The 13,048-nt window shown below is 38.2% G+C and overlaps 1 protein-coding gene across 3 annotated transcripts in view; it reads right to left on the bottom strand.

The window, feature by feature from the left end:
- Positions 1 to 6,614, bottom strand: part of FAM184B (family with sequence similarity 184 member B) — a 37,193-nt gene extending 30,579 nt beyond the window's left edge. For all 3 annotated transcript variants that reach the window (XM_066185513.1, XM_066185512.1, XM_066185511.1), the window contains exon 1: positions 6,461 to 6,614. In XM_066185513.1, coding sequence (XP_066041610.1) covers positions 6,461 to 6,595 — 135 coding nt within the window. In that variant the 5' untranslated portion in view covers positions 6,596 to 6,614. The remainder of the gene's footprint in view (positions 1 to 6,460) is intronic.
- Positions 6,615 to 13,048: the final 6,434 nt, after the last annotated feature.

The raw sequence follows: 13,048 nt of genomic DNA on the forward strand, positions 1-13,048 counted from the left end.
TATTTTGTGAAACATTTCATTACATCCCAGACTTTTAAGGAACTTTAAAGAGTCTAAATTGCAGACATATGTTCAGTCCTTTCAAAAGTTTTGTTTGGTTGGGTTTTTTTTAATGATTCTAGATATTTACCTAAAATTTCATGCTACCAAAATACCTTCTGATTTGCAGATTACAATAAAGCAACATTGTCCAATTTTACAATAAATACAGTACCCAAAGAGACTTGCCAAGTAAGCTCTCACTTGATTCCCACCTTTCCAAGCATTTATTTTAAATATAGTAGAATTTTGAAGTCTTGCAAATATAAATTGTAGAGCTGTTGATTTAATTACAGCTTGAGGTGGAAGAGATTTTTCCCAAACAAATACATGGTTTTGTAGAGACAGGTATTATAATTTATTTAAAACACAATATTTATTGCAAGTTTTGCCCTTGATATAAATCTGTGAGAAGCACAGATAAAATGAGTCCTGTTTCTTCCTAATCCAAACTAAAGTATTATACAGATTGGATCAGATTCTTACCCTCTTGTAGTTTGCATTCTCAGAGAGGATTTTTTTTAAATTTAAAAGATTTCTTTATCCATTCTAGATATTTTGCTAATTAAGAAAAAAACCCATCAGAACCCTCAGGTATCTATGAGCTTATAATACCAGTTTCTGCTACAACAGGCACCAAACTTTAAGTTCTTGCTGCTGTAAGCAAATTCAACTAAAAGATCACAGGGATTCAAGAAGTGATTGCAAAATGTGTTGAAAAAAACTCCAGTTGGGGCAAGGAAGTATTAAGGTACTCTGCCAATCTCTGGAAAATCTCACAGATCAATGAAGGCACCAAAACTTTGGAGAAGAACACCAGATGCATGTCATACTCCTGTAACTCTCTGGGAACCACCAGAATCAGGCCACTGTCCCAGACAGACCACAGCACAGAGTTTTTTAAAAGATATTTTTCTTTCAGTTTCTCTCCTTATTTTCAAAGCAGTGTCATTGGACCCCAAGTCAACATAGTGTTATGAAGCTTAAGGGCTACACAATAATATACACCATAATACTACACAATTACTTATGTACCCAGGACATTTTTTACACAAACATTTGTAACAGTAAAATGGAGCTAGATTGAGTACAGCCACTACTCACATTCCCATTTCAGGAAGATATTAAATATATATGCTGGACACCTTCTGGGATTGCATCAATGATCACAAAACCAAGAAAGTTTAACCACCATTTATCATCAGAAAAAAAATGGAAGCAGTCTGCAAAGGGTGTAGTGGCAATGCACCGAGTTGCACAGCAATGTCCTGCATTCCACAGAAAATTCATTATTTTTATGAAATACTAAGGCATATCAGTATTTTAGTTAAAACATTTCAACATTGTAAAACACGTAAAAGTACTAGCTATAGCTCCAAACAGCCTTGTTATCAAATTCTAGCAGTTCTCTCTTGCTGAATGAAAAAAGTAAAATAATCAACTGCAGGCTCATATTTACTTAAAAGTAGCTCTTCTATAACCCTCTAAGAGGGTTATGTAGTTACAACCAGTCAATGCATAGTCACAGCCAGATGCTGTAACTTCCAAAGAGAATTAAAACAGATTTCTCTGGTAGTAACCTGTTCTAAGTTAAAACTGTTAAAGTGCCTAAAATCCAAGTCAGACAAAGTTCTGAATGACAACCACATTAAAAACACATAATCTTCCTTCAGAAGAATTTCACCCAAGTCATTAAATTAAGAAAAAAAAACCAAAAAAATTCCTATTTGAAAGCAGACAGTCAGTTTGTAATTTCTTTACAAAATAAAGGTAATATTTCCTCAGTAATAGAGTTGTGTGTGTTCAGCTACCTCCCAGCTTTGGAAGACAAATGAATATACATTAAGTAAAATGCCAAGTTTGAACCAGCACAGCGAAGTTTGAGTTATTGTGTCCCACTGGGGGGGTTAGATAAATTAACTCAGACTTGGTACTGCACTAACTACATTCACAGACTTCCTGCCAGCTTTAAGCACAAGCCAAAAAAACCCCCAAAAAACCCCAAACACACATACCTATCTGTTCCTACTCAAAAACACAGGTTAAGTAGTTTTCAGAACCACACTAAAGACAGTCTGGTTGTGTACAGGCAAGAAAAACAGTGAGACACTTAATTGTTTAAGATACGACTGTAGAGGTGGCAACAGAGGGAGTTCTACCTCAGTGTTACAGCTGTTTTAATAAAACACAGAAAATATTTTAACTAAGGAGGACGTGACTGCTGGGGGAGAGGAACATGATACCTTACGGGAAAAAAAAGTATTTTATGTACAATATTCAATGCTGGAGTGTCCAAAAGCCTAAAATACATAGCTTGAAATATTTACATGAGAATGTCTTCAACTGACTTGGCACTGACTTCTAATTCGGGTACAATTTTCACAATTGTAAAACACTGGCATGTACATACTGGTTAAAGGAAATATTAGGAGTACTATTATTGTGTCACTGAAAAAGGTACTTTTAAATATTACCATAAAAAAAGACAGAACATGAAAAAGCTATAAGCTTGCAATTTTCTTTTGTGCAATTAAGGGATCATTAGATATTTTATTGCCTGTATTTTGCATATTAATAATTTGCAAAACATTAACTAGGATTCATTGATAAAGAGACTTGAATTTATTACATACTCTCCATTATAGTCTTGTCAGTTACTAAGACCATCAGATTTTCTGCAAACTTGATATAATTATTGCCAAAGAATTAGTATAATAAATTGCCAAATTTGTATAGTAAGGAAGTTATTCCATACATACATGTCATTCTTATCCCTTGAATTAATTTAAATTATAATTCCTAGCTATCCAAATAAGATACTAGACTTTTTCCTAATAGAAGTATGGCTTGAATACTGCTTTTGACTAGCTAATCAACACAATTTTTGACATTGCACATACATTTCATAATCCAGGACTTCCTTTTGAGGGAGGAACTTTCTGTAAAGAAAAAAATAGTAATGACAAGTTAAGAAATCTCAGCCTGCACATTCTTGTCAGCTCATAAGCAAAAATAATGCTAGTTTTGAAATCCTGGTAGCAAATTGTACACAAAAACCATGAAAAACACATCAGAAAGTACTTGGGGATATGGATGGCTGATTTTGTTGGTCTTCTTAGCACGTAATTTAAGCTATTTTATAAATAGATTCTCTCTGTTTGCCTACATGGAAATAATTTTTTTTTTTTAATATTCTTTGCCCAAAGAAAAAAATACTGCAGCTCTGAAAGCATGATCCTAGCTTTTATTCTATTCTATTTTGCTTCATTTTTGGAGAATATTGAATACATCTCTAGAGAGCTGAGATCAAAAAGCTTCAAGCACAAAGGAGAGCTCTGGTAGCATAATAACTAACTGCACAACAACTGAACCACTGTAAGCATTGGTTACTGAGTACTGTTAACACATCACAGCAAACAAGGTCAATAAAATTAAACTATGTGAAAAAAGCAACATTTTTCAACAGGAATATGAGTAGACCACAGGAGTGCTCTGTTAGAGTTACCCAGCTGTTAGGTGCTTCCAGAATAAACCATTAAAATTTGATCATATTTCATGTCTAAAACCAATAAATGGCTGATAGCTTTATGGCAAATAAAGCAGGAAAGGTTAAAAGATCTAATATACAGCACTGCTACAAGGCACTGAAGTGGTGTAAAAAGTCTGTGCCTTCACACATGTGCCAGGTCACTTGCTAATTCTTCAGTAAATTTCCACCCACAAGAGTGAAGCTAACAGAACTAAATATGAGTATATATATTTTTTGCAGAAGTCAGCCATACCTCCCTTAAACAATGGAGGAAAGAGGGTTTTGCTTTTCTGGCTGATTTCCCACTGAAGCTTATTAAGTAATGGTCATATTTTCTACCTTGCTGACTGAGCTGAGGGGCTAAACCTCCAAGTGACTGCTGGTGATAGGCAGTCAGAATGTGTAACATTTTGAACTGCTCCACACAGAGTCATTAAGGAACATCTGCCTATGCTGCTGCTTCTGGAGGAGGAACACACTTGCCTCCCTTTGACATTTCTCTCCCCTAAAGGGAAAAAAGGGTTTGTAAGTGCGTTTTACCAGCAATTAACTTTCCCTTGCATCAGCACTCTCTTCCTCTGTTACAACTCACAGTATCCAACATATGTACAGAAAACTCTTGTCAGACTACTTGATTCTTTTTTTTTTAGTAACAATCTACTTGACCAGTAATACTGCGATTTAAAATGTGCTTCTTACAACAAGGCTCCCAGATTCCCAATAGAGAGTCAGATGAACCCATTATTGGTATTACTTAATAACTACTACAAAGTCATGCATTCTGCTACAATCGAATACAACACAAATACACCCATTTCAGGAGAAGTGAGTTACAAAAAACTAGTAGTCTGTGGCCCAAAACAAACAAAACATTGCTAAAGGTTTGTATTTTTCGCAGCTACAGCCAAAAATGTGCAGAACAGAAAAAATGCATGACCAAAGGTATGAAAACTTTCTAGATTTTACCTTTTCAAAAACAGAAATAGCAGTAGAATGGGAGCAGCTCTCAGACTCTCTGTCCAAATTACACGCTGGGATTCCCTGGAGCCCTGTATTCCTCTAACCACCACCGTAAGACATAATCAACGCTACATGCAAGGATAGAAATTCATCACCTCATCCAGTTTCTGTTGATACCTTTACACACTTCTTTGCCTTTGAGAGTAGGAGGAGGCCCCAAATGACTATGTAACAAAGAGAATGGTAGTCAAGATCTGTATCTTATACCTGATTGACATATTTAGTCTTCATCTCACCTGGCACAACACCGAGTGGATGAATAATGAGATCATTATCTCCTTATCAATGAAAGCCTGAAGTCACTGAGACAGGAAGTTGCAGCTGTGCAACAACACACAGCAGCACTGCATACAGGGTTAGAAACAAAAAGGAAAGTACTATGGGCCATTTAAACTTAGGAGGGATTTTATTATAATCATTCTGACTGTAATAAAACAAAGGAAACCGTGCTTTAAAAGGGAGCTCTCAAAATTCTTATGCCAAAAATTATTATAACGAATTTCCCATATAGCCATTTTTCAGCTGATCTGGTATCAGATTTTGCTTCTTACATGCTTGCTGTTGGTACTGCATTAGTCCCCACAGAATTCAGAAGGGAAAGTATGTGATTTAAATTCTAGTTGTGCCATGAATTCGCTTTAAGTGTGGTGTTATTGCAGAGAAAATTGCTTCTTAAAAGCTATATTCCAAAACAGAATTAGTTGCTTTTCAGAAGTACTTTTTTGAGCTTCAGGTATAAATCATCCTTATTTCAGATAACTGAAAAGCATCTAGAGGGGAAATTCTACCAAAACTAAAGAAATCAACCCACACAGCAAAAAATATCTGAAAAAACTACTGCAATAAAACTATGCAACGGATGGGCAAAAAGTAAGGATCTTATTGTGCACCAATACTATTAAACAAACATTTAATCAAAGAACCTGTAAAGTAAGTATTGGTATAGTATAGGAAGTATATGTAATTAGAGATAGCTCTTGTTTATATATTGATGCACGTGATGTACATTATCACGCACAGTTATCATGACATGAGAATGTTGGCATTGTAACTAGTAAGCCATTCTAACTTGAACAGCTAAATGACTTCTTATTCTTTGACCTGTTTTTTAATGTTTTTTCATTGCTAATAAGTCTCTATCAATTGCAGTGAGGTTACAGAACATGTGAAAGCTGGACTAGTAAACAAGGATAATAAACAGGTTTTTCTCACTGACAAAGATGCAGCATAAGAAAGGTTTATAGATAACTGCCATTTCCTACATATTATCTCTTATTTCTTAGTATGGCGTGGAAAATAACGAGTAGTTCGGTTTTGACTAAAAGTTTTAAGTACAATACACCACGTAATTTAGTCCTGTCTCTTTTCCAACTCCTTTTAGAAACGGTATTTAAAGTAGCTCTTCTTATCCACATCAGGAACAATTAGCTGCGAGTCAGAGTACTAGTGTACTGTAGTACCACGCGCTGGTTGCAGCTTTGTAACAGTATTACTTGAGAACTATAAAACGCAAATTACATGCAGTCTTCGTAATTCTAGAAGAAAAGAGGATACTGTCAATGCCTCGCAAACAAACGCCGCGTCTCCGTGGAGCTGGAGCTCTTCTCGTTATGGTCGCACGGTAATTAGAGCAGTTCCGTGCAAGGCGTCCATCGCCTGCCATAAAAGCAACCCCTAAGGATGTGCTGCAGCCCCCGCGGGGGAACTGTATGGAGGGAAGTTTGTGCACACCGATGTTCTCGGCAACAGCCTAAAAAGAGAGGACCCGTTTCCCTTCCCTCCTCTCAGACAGGCGCATCAGAGGAGAATTCCCTGACACCCCCGGCCAGGGCAGCCTCACCTCCTTGGAAAGACTGCAACAGCGAGACTTACCTTAGTGAGCTGGGCAATCTTCTTGCACATTTTCATGTGCATTTCCCGATTGCATTCCTCTGCCGAGCTGCTGCGAGCGGCTTTAGATCCATTGCAACTCCCGGGCTGATGAATGTTGTTTATGCCAGAGGCCATCAGGCTTGAATTTTAATCACGTCTGTCTGCGTACGCTCGGGGTAGCGCGATCCCGGCCCCGCTGCTCGCCCCCCCGGCTGCGCGCACTCACAGCCCCCGGCGCTGGAGGAACTTCAGCCCCGAACAGGGCACGCTCCAGCCGCCGCCGCTCCCCCTTCTCTGCAGATGTCCCAGTCCTTCAGCAAAACACCCCGGCGAGCAAGCAGAGAATAGCATGTGCAAACGTCCTGATTGGGATTTTTTTTCCCTCCCCTTCTCTTCAAATGGTTGAGCTTCCGCCAGGAGAAGACGCCAGCGGCTGGGTGCTACAAATTCCCCGCTGGAGACGCTGAGCCAGCCTAGAGGCGATAGCACAGGCATTGCCGGGGATCGGTTGTAGTGGAGATTGCCTGAAGATTAAATCATGCTGCCTTCCTAAGTGTCAAAAGACTACAGAGGTCATCTGAGATGAGAGGGTTGGCACCTTTCATAAGCTCTGTTATTTTGGCAATCCTCTCTAAACCAGGATGGGCCCATTTATGATGAAGAAAACCTTTGTTCAGTTTTTTCTGCTGTGTTGAAAGCAGAACGGGAGCCAAGGGGCCCAAGAGCACAGCTGAGTCAAGGAGCTGTGTCCAGGATCCAGTGTGCCTGCTTTATCCAAGGAGACTCTGTTCCCTTCAGTTACACTAAATACACTGGAAAGGTGCCTGAAGAAAACTGACAGTATTAGAGGTTTGTTTTTTGGGGGTTTTTTGTGGTTGTTGTTGTTGTTGTTGTTGTTGTTGTTGTTGTTTTTTCTTTTTTTAATGAGCGCACTGTTTCAAAGAGATCAGGCTTGGACATGTAAAATAAGGGACAGAAAAGGCAGAAAAATACACACACACAAAAAAGGCAAGCTATTAAGATAGCTTAATGGCTAATAGGGATTTTTTAAGAGAACGCTTCAGTGAAGCATTATGCAAGAAGAAAACTGTTGGTGAACACGTTTAAACAAGTCTAGGAGAGAAGTAAGAGAAGTAGGAGAAGACCAAGTAGGGTGAAGTAAGAGAGGTAGAAAAGAGGAAGAGGGAGAAAGAACAGATAAGGGAAGCCAAGAACTGCCCAACACCCCTTTGATGTGTCGCTGCAGCCAGCACAAGAGACCCCATGGAACTGCCGAGGGCTCCACCTCAGGCCCCGCTGACTCGCAGCCAGCCAGAGGGGTCATGCGGCTGCTTCTTCCCTGCTGCCCCTACCTGGAAAGGCGGGCAGCTTTCCAGTCTGATCTCCTGGCAGTACTTGCCATCCTTCTTGGGTGAGAAGCTTCCACTTTGCTAGTGGTGGGTTTAAAAAAAGAGCTTCCGAGGACTATCAGAATCGAGGAGGAGAAGGATTATCTGGAGTCAGTTAATGGTAAGGCAGAAGGAAAACAGAAAAATCTTGGTGAGGGCAAAGAGAGACGAAGAACTGTTAAGAATAACACTACTAAATGGGCAAGACCAGAGCAGAAGAATACCTACAAGGCACTGGGGAAAAGGAACACTTTAAAGATGTAAGAAGATAAGACCTTGGGACAGAGAAACCAAACCTGTGATTGCCAGGAGAGAAGGAGAGACTAAATCTCCAGAGGCAGAAAGAATCTTCACTCCAGGAATGAGAGGAAATGAAGAATGCAATGAGAAATGCAATGTATAAATGAAAATTATCACAGTTGCTGAGAGATGCTAAGCAGGGAAATGATGTTTAGCCCAGAAAGAATATTAATAAGAAAAGGCAAGAAACAGATCCCCGCACAAAAGAAGGACAAAGTACAGTTTCTTTATTCACTGGCAGTAGTGTCCAGGATGCTGCTGGAACTTTTTCTGTAACTAGGGCATAGGGATATGCCACTGCTAATTGTCTGATATCTGCTAAGACACGTACTCACACATAAGTTTACATCAGTTAATATTTTATAATACCTTCTCTATCTGGTCATCAATTTGAGAAAAAGCCTAGGAATTTAATTATATGTAAGATTTTGATTAAATTGACAAGCTTGCTAGGACAATCAAGAGAAGAACAAGGGCTGGAGCAAAGTCCAAACACATTGTTCCCTCAGAAAAAAAACAGAACAAACTAAATGAAAATAGAAAACAAATAAAAGAAAATTGCAAAAGCTTTTACAAGTACTTACAAGAAGTAATCTGTGTTATCACACAGGTGGACAGTAACATTTATGGTTGTTCTATTAAATACTGGATCTGGATGCAGGGGTGGATAGAGACTTGAGACACCTTTATGGGCATAGCAGAGCAGAGAAGCACAGATCTTCAGATACATTGGAAGAGGAATAAACTACTGAGATATCTTCAAGAAGGCTGCTTATGAATTTTGGGGCATTAGAGGGAAAGAACTTGAGACTTTGGTACAAGATGATGTTTTAGCAGAACATAATTTTTCACTGGTGAAGTGTTGTCAGTCCAGACAAGACTTTTCAGGCAATTCTTCAAACCCTGGAAAAGTTTCAATCAGATCTCATGCACCAGAAAATGCAACAACAGAACATAAATTTGCAGATTACTCAAGTTCATTAGTTTCATTACTCAAAAAAACCCAACTTAGTTTCAATAACAGAATTTCAGCAGATAATGCCAGAATGTTTCAATGAGCATTTAGCTTTTTTATTTTTTTTCTTGTAACTGATCTAGGAATCACCTATAAATATGTCAAAACAAGGATGTCACAAAGCATAATCTAAATGTGTACTATAGAAATACAGGTTTTGTGAGAATCATGTGGAACACAAGTAGATTACAGAATGTGTCTGAACTTGGAGCAGTAGATGGCAAAAGTTTAAAATAAAAAGCAAAAATCTAACCAGAAAATGCATACACTTCTACTTGAATTATTATTGCTGCATTAGTTTTTGGTAAATTGTGAGAGAAGGTGGTCATGTTACTACAGTTTTTATAAGCCTTTGATTAACTGTACACAGGTTTGTAGCTTTGCTGTTCAGATATTAACTAATTTCCTTTACAGTAAAAAACAAAACAAAACAAAAAACAAAAACCCCAAAACCAAAACCAAACAAAAACCCCAAAACAAACAAACAAAACATGAGCAAAAGACTATAAGCCTTCCATTTTTGATACCTCCTGCTTGTTGAACATGCAGACTATATAACTTCTGCATTCTCCTTACTAGCTACTAGTTACTATTAAAAGAGCCATACCCTCAAATTCCAAGACATAAAAAATATATTCCCATTGCAAATGTTTAAGACATAAATTTGCACCTTTTTTTAACATACTGCAAACAGTTTTCCTAAAACACAATTAATACTGCCTAATTCTTTCACTCTTTGTCTAAAAACCAGTGCTCAGTGAGGTTTTGTTGGGTTTTTAAAATTTTTTTTTAATATACAACAGCAATGTTAAACTGGTTCCCTGGATTACATTCTACTGCTGTTTTGCAGTCTGACAAAGTTTGCCTTTGAAAATGGTAGAACAACAGTTAGTCATTAAATGTCACGTTATGTCAGAACTGATGGCATGGGGCCCTGGGCAGCCTGAACTTGTGGGTGGCATCCCTGCCCGTGGTGGCACTGGGGTGGCAGTAGGAATTAGATGATCTTCAAGGTCCCTGCCAACCCAAACTTTCCTGTGATTCTGTTTCAAATGAAAAAGCTGTACTACTAAAACTGACTTAAAACTTCTCAAGTTAGTGTGTCAATAAAGGAAGATACACCCCTAAGTGAGATTCTATTTTAATTCCTAAATGACTACCCTCATTTTTGATCTCCACTTACATTCACTTTGGTCCTAAAGTAGCTTTTTGGCCCCAGAACAGAGAATCTGGGAACCATTTTCTCTTTTTTTGACAAGGGAAAAAAAAAAGGGGAAATAATAAAAATAACAGTTAGAAGACTCATAAAAGTTATGCTGCTCACCTAATTCACTATTCCATTTCTAATAAAACTTGCTTTGGGATTGAGTGCAAGAAAAGTGACAAATATAAAGTGTTGCCACTGACACATCTTGGGCAATTACCCATATTATACATAATTACATATAAAAATATTATATATAACTACTTTCTATTTTTAATTTCTTCCCACCTCGTAAAACAGACAGGATTCCAAAAACAGCGGAAGGGCTAATGATTTCCTCATTGACTGAAAACAGTAGCTGTTCAAATATGTATATACAATTTTATAGCTGACTTACATATATACAAGTTTTGGAGGAATGTGGTGAACATAAGCTCAGACTCTATTGCATAATGATGGCTTGATTATGGATGAAACATTTCTATGTTCATGTATTGAAGATGGAAATTGGAACCAACCAGTCACATCAGATATAAAAGTCCTTGAACACCTAACAGGATAGCATCAACTTCCATTTTTTGCTACTTCCATTTTTTTATCCAATGACCTACATCTAATATTACCACAAAGTAACTGGCATGCAGTAAGTTTGCCTTAGCCTGTGGCACTGTATTTGCTCACATAACAGGACCAACAAAGGAAAGAGAAAGGATCTAGAACAGCGAGTCAGAAGTAGATCATGGCAGATAAGGTCACTACTTCACAGGACAAGAAAAAAAGCTGAAATTAATAGAGTGCATTACCCTTCAGGGCCCAGAGCATCATCCAAGGTTCAGAGTTTCATCATGCTTTTCCAGATAGAACAGTGAAATCCCACTGGCTATAACCTCTGGGCCTTCATTACATCCTTGCTCTCCCAGTCAGTCATTATGTCCATCCCTCAGGAAGCAGCTGGTCCTCACTGAGCTCCAAGATTGAGCTCAGCAAGGAACTGAACAGGCAGGGCAGAGCTGGAATGGATTCCTGGGCCCACAGGCAAAAGCTGTGGCAGCAGACCTCAGATGAGGCAGGTCAGGGCTCATTAAAACTGATTAGTGCAGTCAAGGCCCTGAAAAATAAGCTGTAAAAACTATGATAGCAACAATTCTGTCAGTTGAACAAGGTATCTGGTATCACAGAAACATGGCCGGCATTTGCAGTCCTCCTTCAGCATGTTATTTACCTACACATGAAATACAGTCATACTGAGAATTTTCTATTTCTACCTGTAAACACAAAGCCTAGCAGAAATATTTAAAGCAGTCTGGAAGAAATAAATCTCACATCCCAGATGAAATCCATGGTAAGGGACTATAAGGTATTCTCCAGGGAAGGTCGTCTTCTGCAGACCTGAGATGCAGTTAGGCACAACTGGGATGCTAAACATGTGAATCAAAAAGCAGTCAGTTTGCGTTATGATTTCACTTAAAATAAATGTCCTTTGTTTTTAATGCCACAAGAATCGCAAAGGATTATCTGCTCATCTTCCTGTTTGCATCTTCTTGTCCACAGTTCTATTGCAGAAAAAAAAATCTATACAAAGGCAATTGTCCAGTAAAAATACATTAAGTAGAAAGATTGTTACACATTGTATTTCCCCACAAAATTTAACCTTCAAAAAAGTTCAACTCCTTGAGGATTTTTAGTTGATTATGGTATTTTGCATATAGAATCAATTTCCTACTCTCTCAGAGCAGAAGGTGATTAGGCCTGATCCATACATTTTAGAAGTTAATAAAAAATATAAAACTCACCTTTAAAATAGAGTTATCTTTTTTAAATATACACAAATGCATGGTAGTATAATATGTCAGGGGGAAAAAGCCCTCTGCCACATATTTAAATTATTTTCGAATTTATTTTTATCTATAGAAGAAAATACTTTGTCTCCAGCTGCTGCCCTCCATTCTTCAAATACAGCTCATATCTATACACCATAATCCTTGACACCACCGTAAGGAGAAAATAATTCCAATTATTTGGTTGATTAAAATCTGCTTCTTAAATAAAACACTAGGAAGATTCAGATCTAGAACAAGACTGACCTCTAGTGTTTTTCTTTTTTTTTCTTAGACAAAATTACCCTTCTTCAAGGTAGGTCCTGCCTATTTGACCTGTTGTCATTGGATGCTCTGTCACCTGTCCTTGCTAAATAGCTGTCATCCCTTGAGGTCCATCAGACTCTTTTTTTTCTTAAAGGCCAAACACATATGGACATCAAAGACCTTGAGTTCCTTCTATCTACGGCTTGTGTTCACATCTTTGAAAGCTGTTTATAACTCTGTAATTGATAAATGCTCAGAATGTTTTCCCTCAGTTCATCCCCGCCCTTGTTTCTCGTTAACCGTGTCATGAAATGTTCACCGTACGTTCCGTAACAGTAACGCAGCCCTGGGGCTTCAGCTTTGTTATCTTTCCTGTTTAAATGAGATACTGAGATAATGGGGTTTATTACTTTTCTCAAGTAAAAGGAGTTCTGGGAAAGCATTAGGTTCACAACAAACTCTTGAAAAGTTGGCGGAAATGTCCACTAATGAGGGATTCAGTCTGGAAGGAGCACAAATGGGCATTGCATCCGCACTGTCCGCCTTGTCAGCCCCCTCGCAGCGGATACAGACGAGCAGGAGTTTCAACGAGCTTTT

This window comes from Chamaea fasciata, unplaced genomic scaffold, assembly GCF_029207755.1.
Source record: "Chamaea fasciata isolate MVZ Bird 193981 ecotype frontalis unplaced genomic scaffold, bChaFas1.0.hap1 SCAF_6, whole genome shotgun sequence".
Classification (NCBI taxonomy): Eukaryota; Metazoa; Chordata; class Aves; order Passeriformes; family Sylviidae; genus Chamaea; species Chamaea fasciata.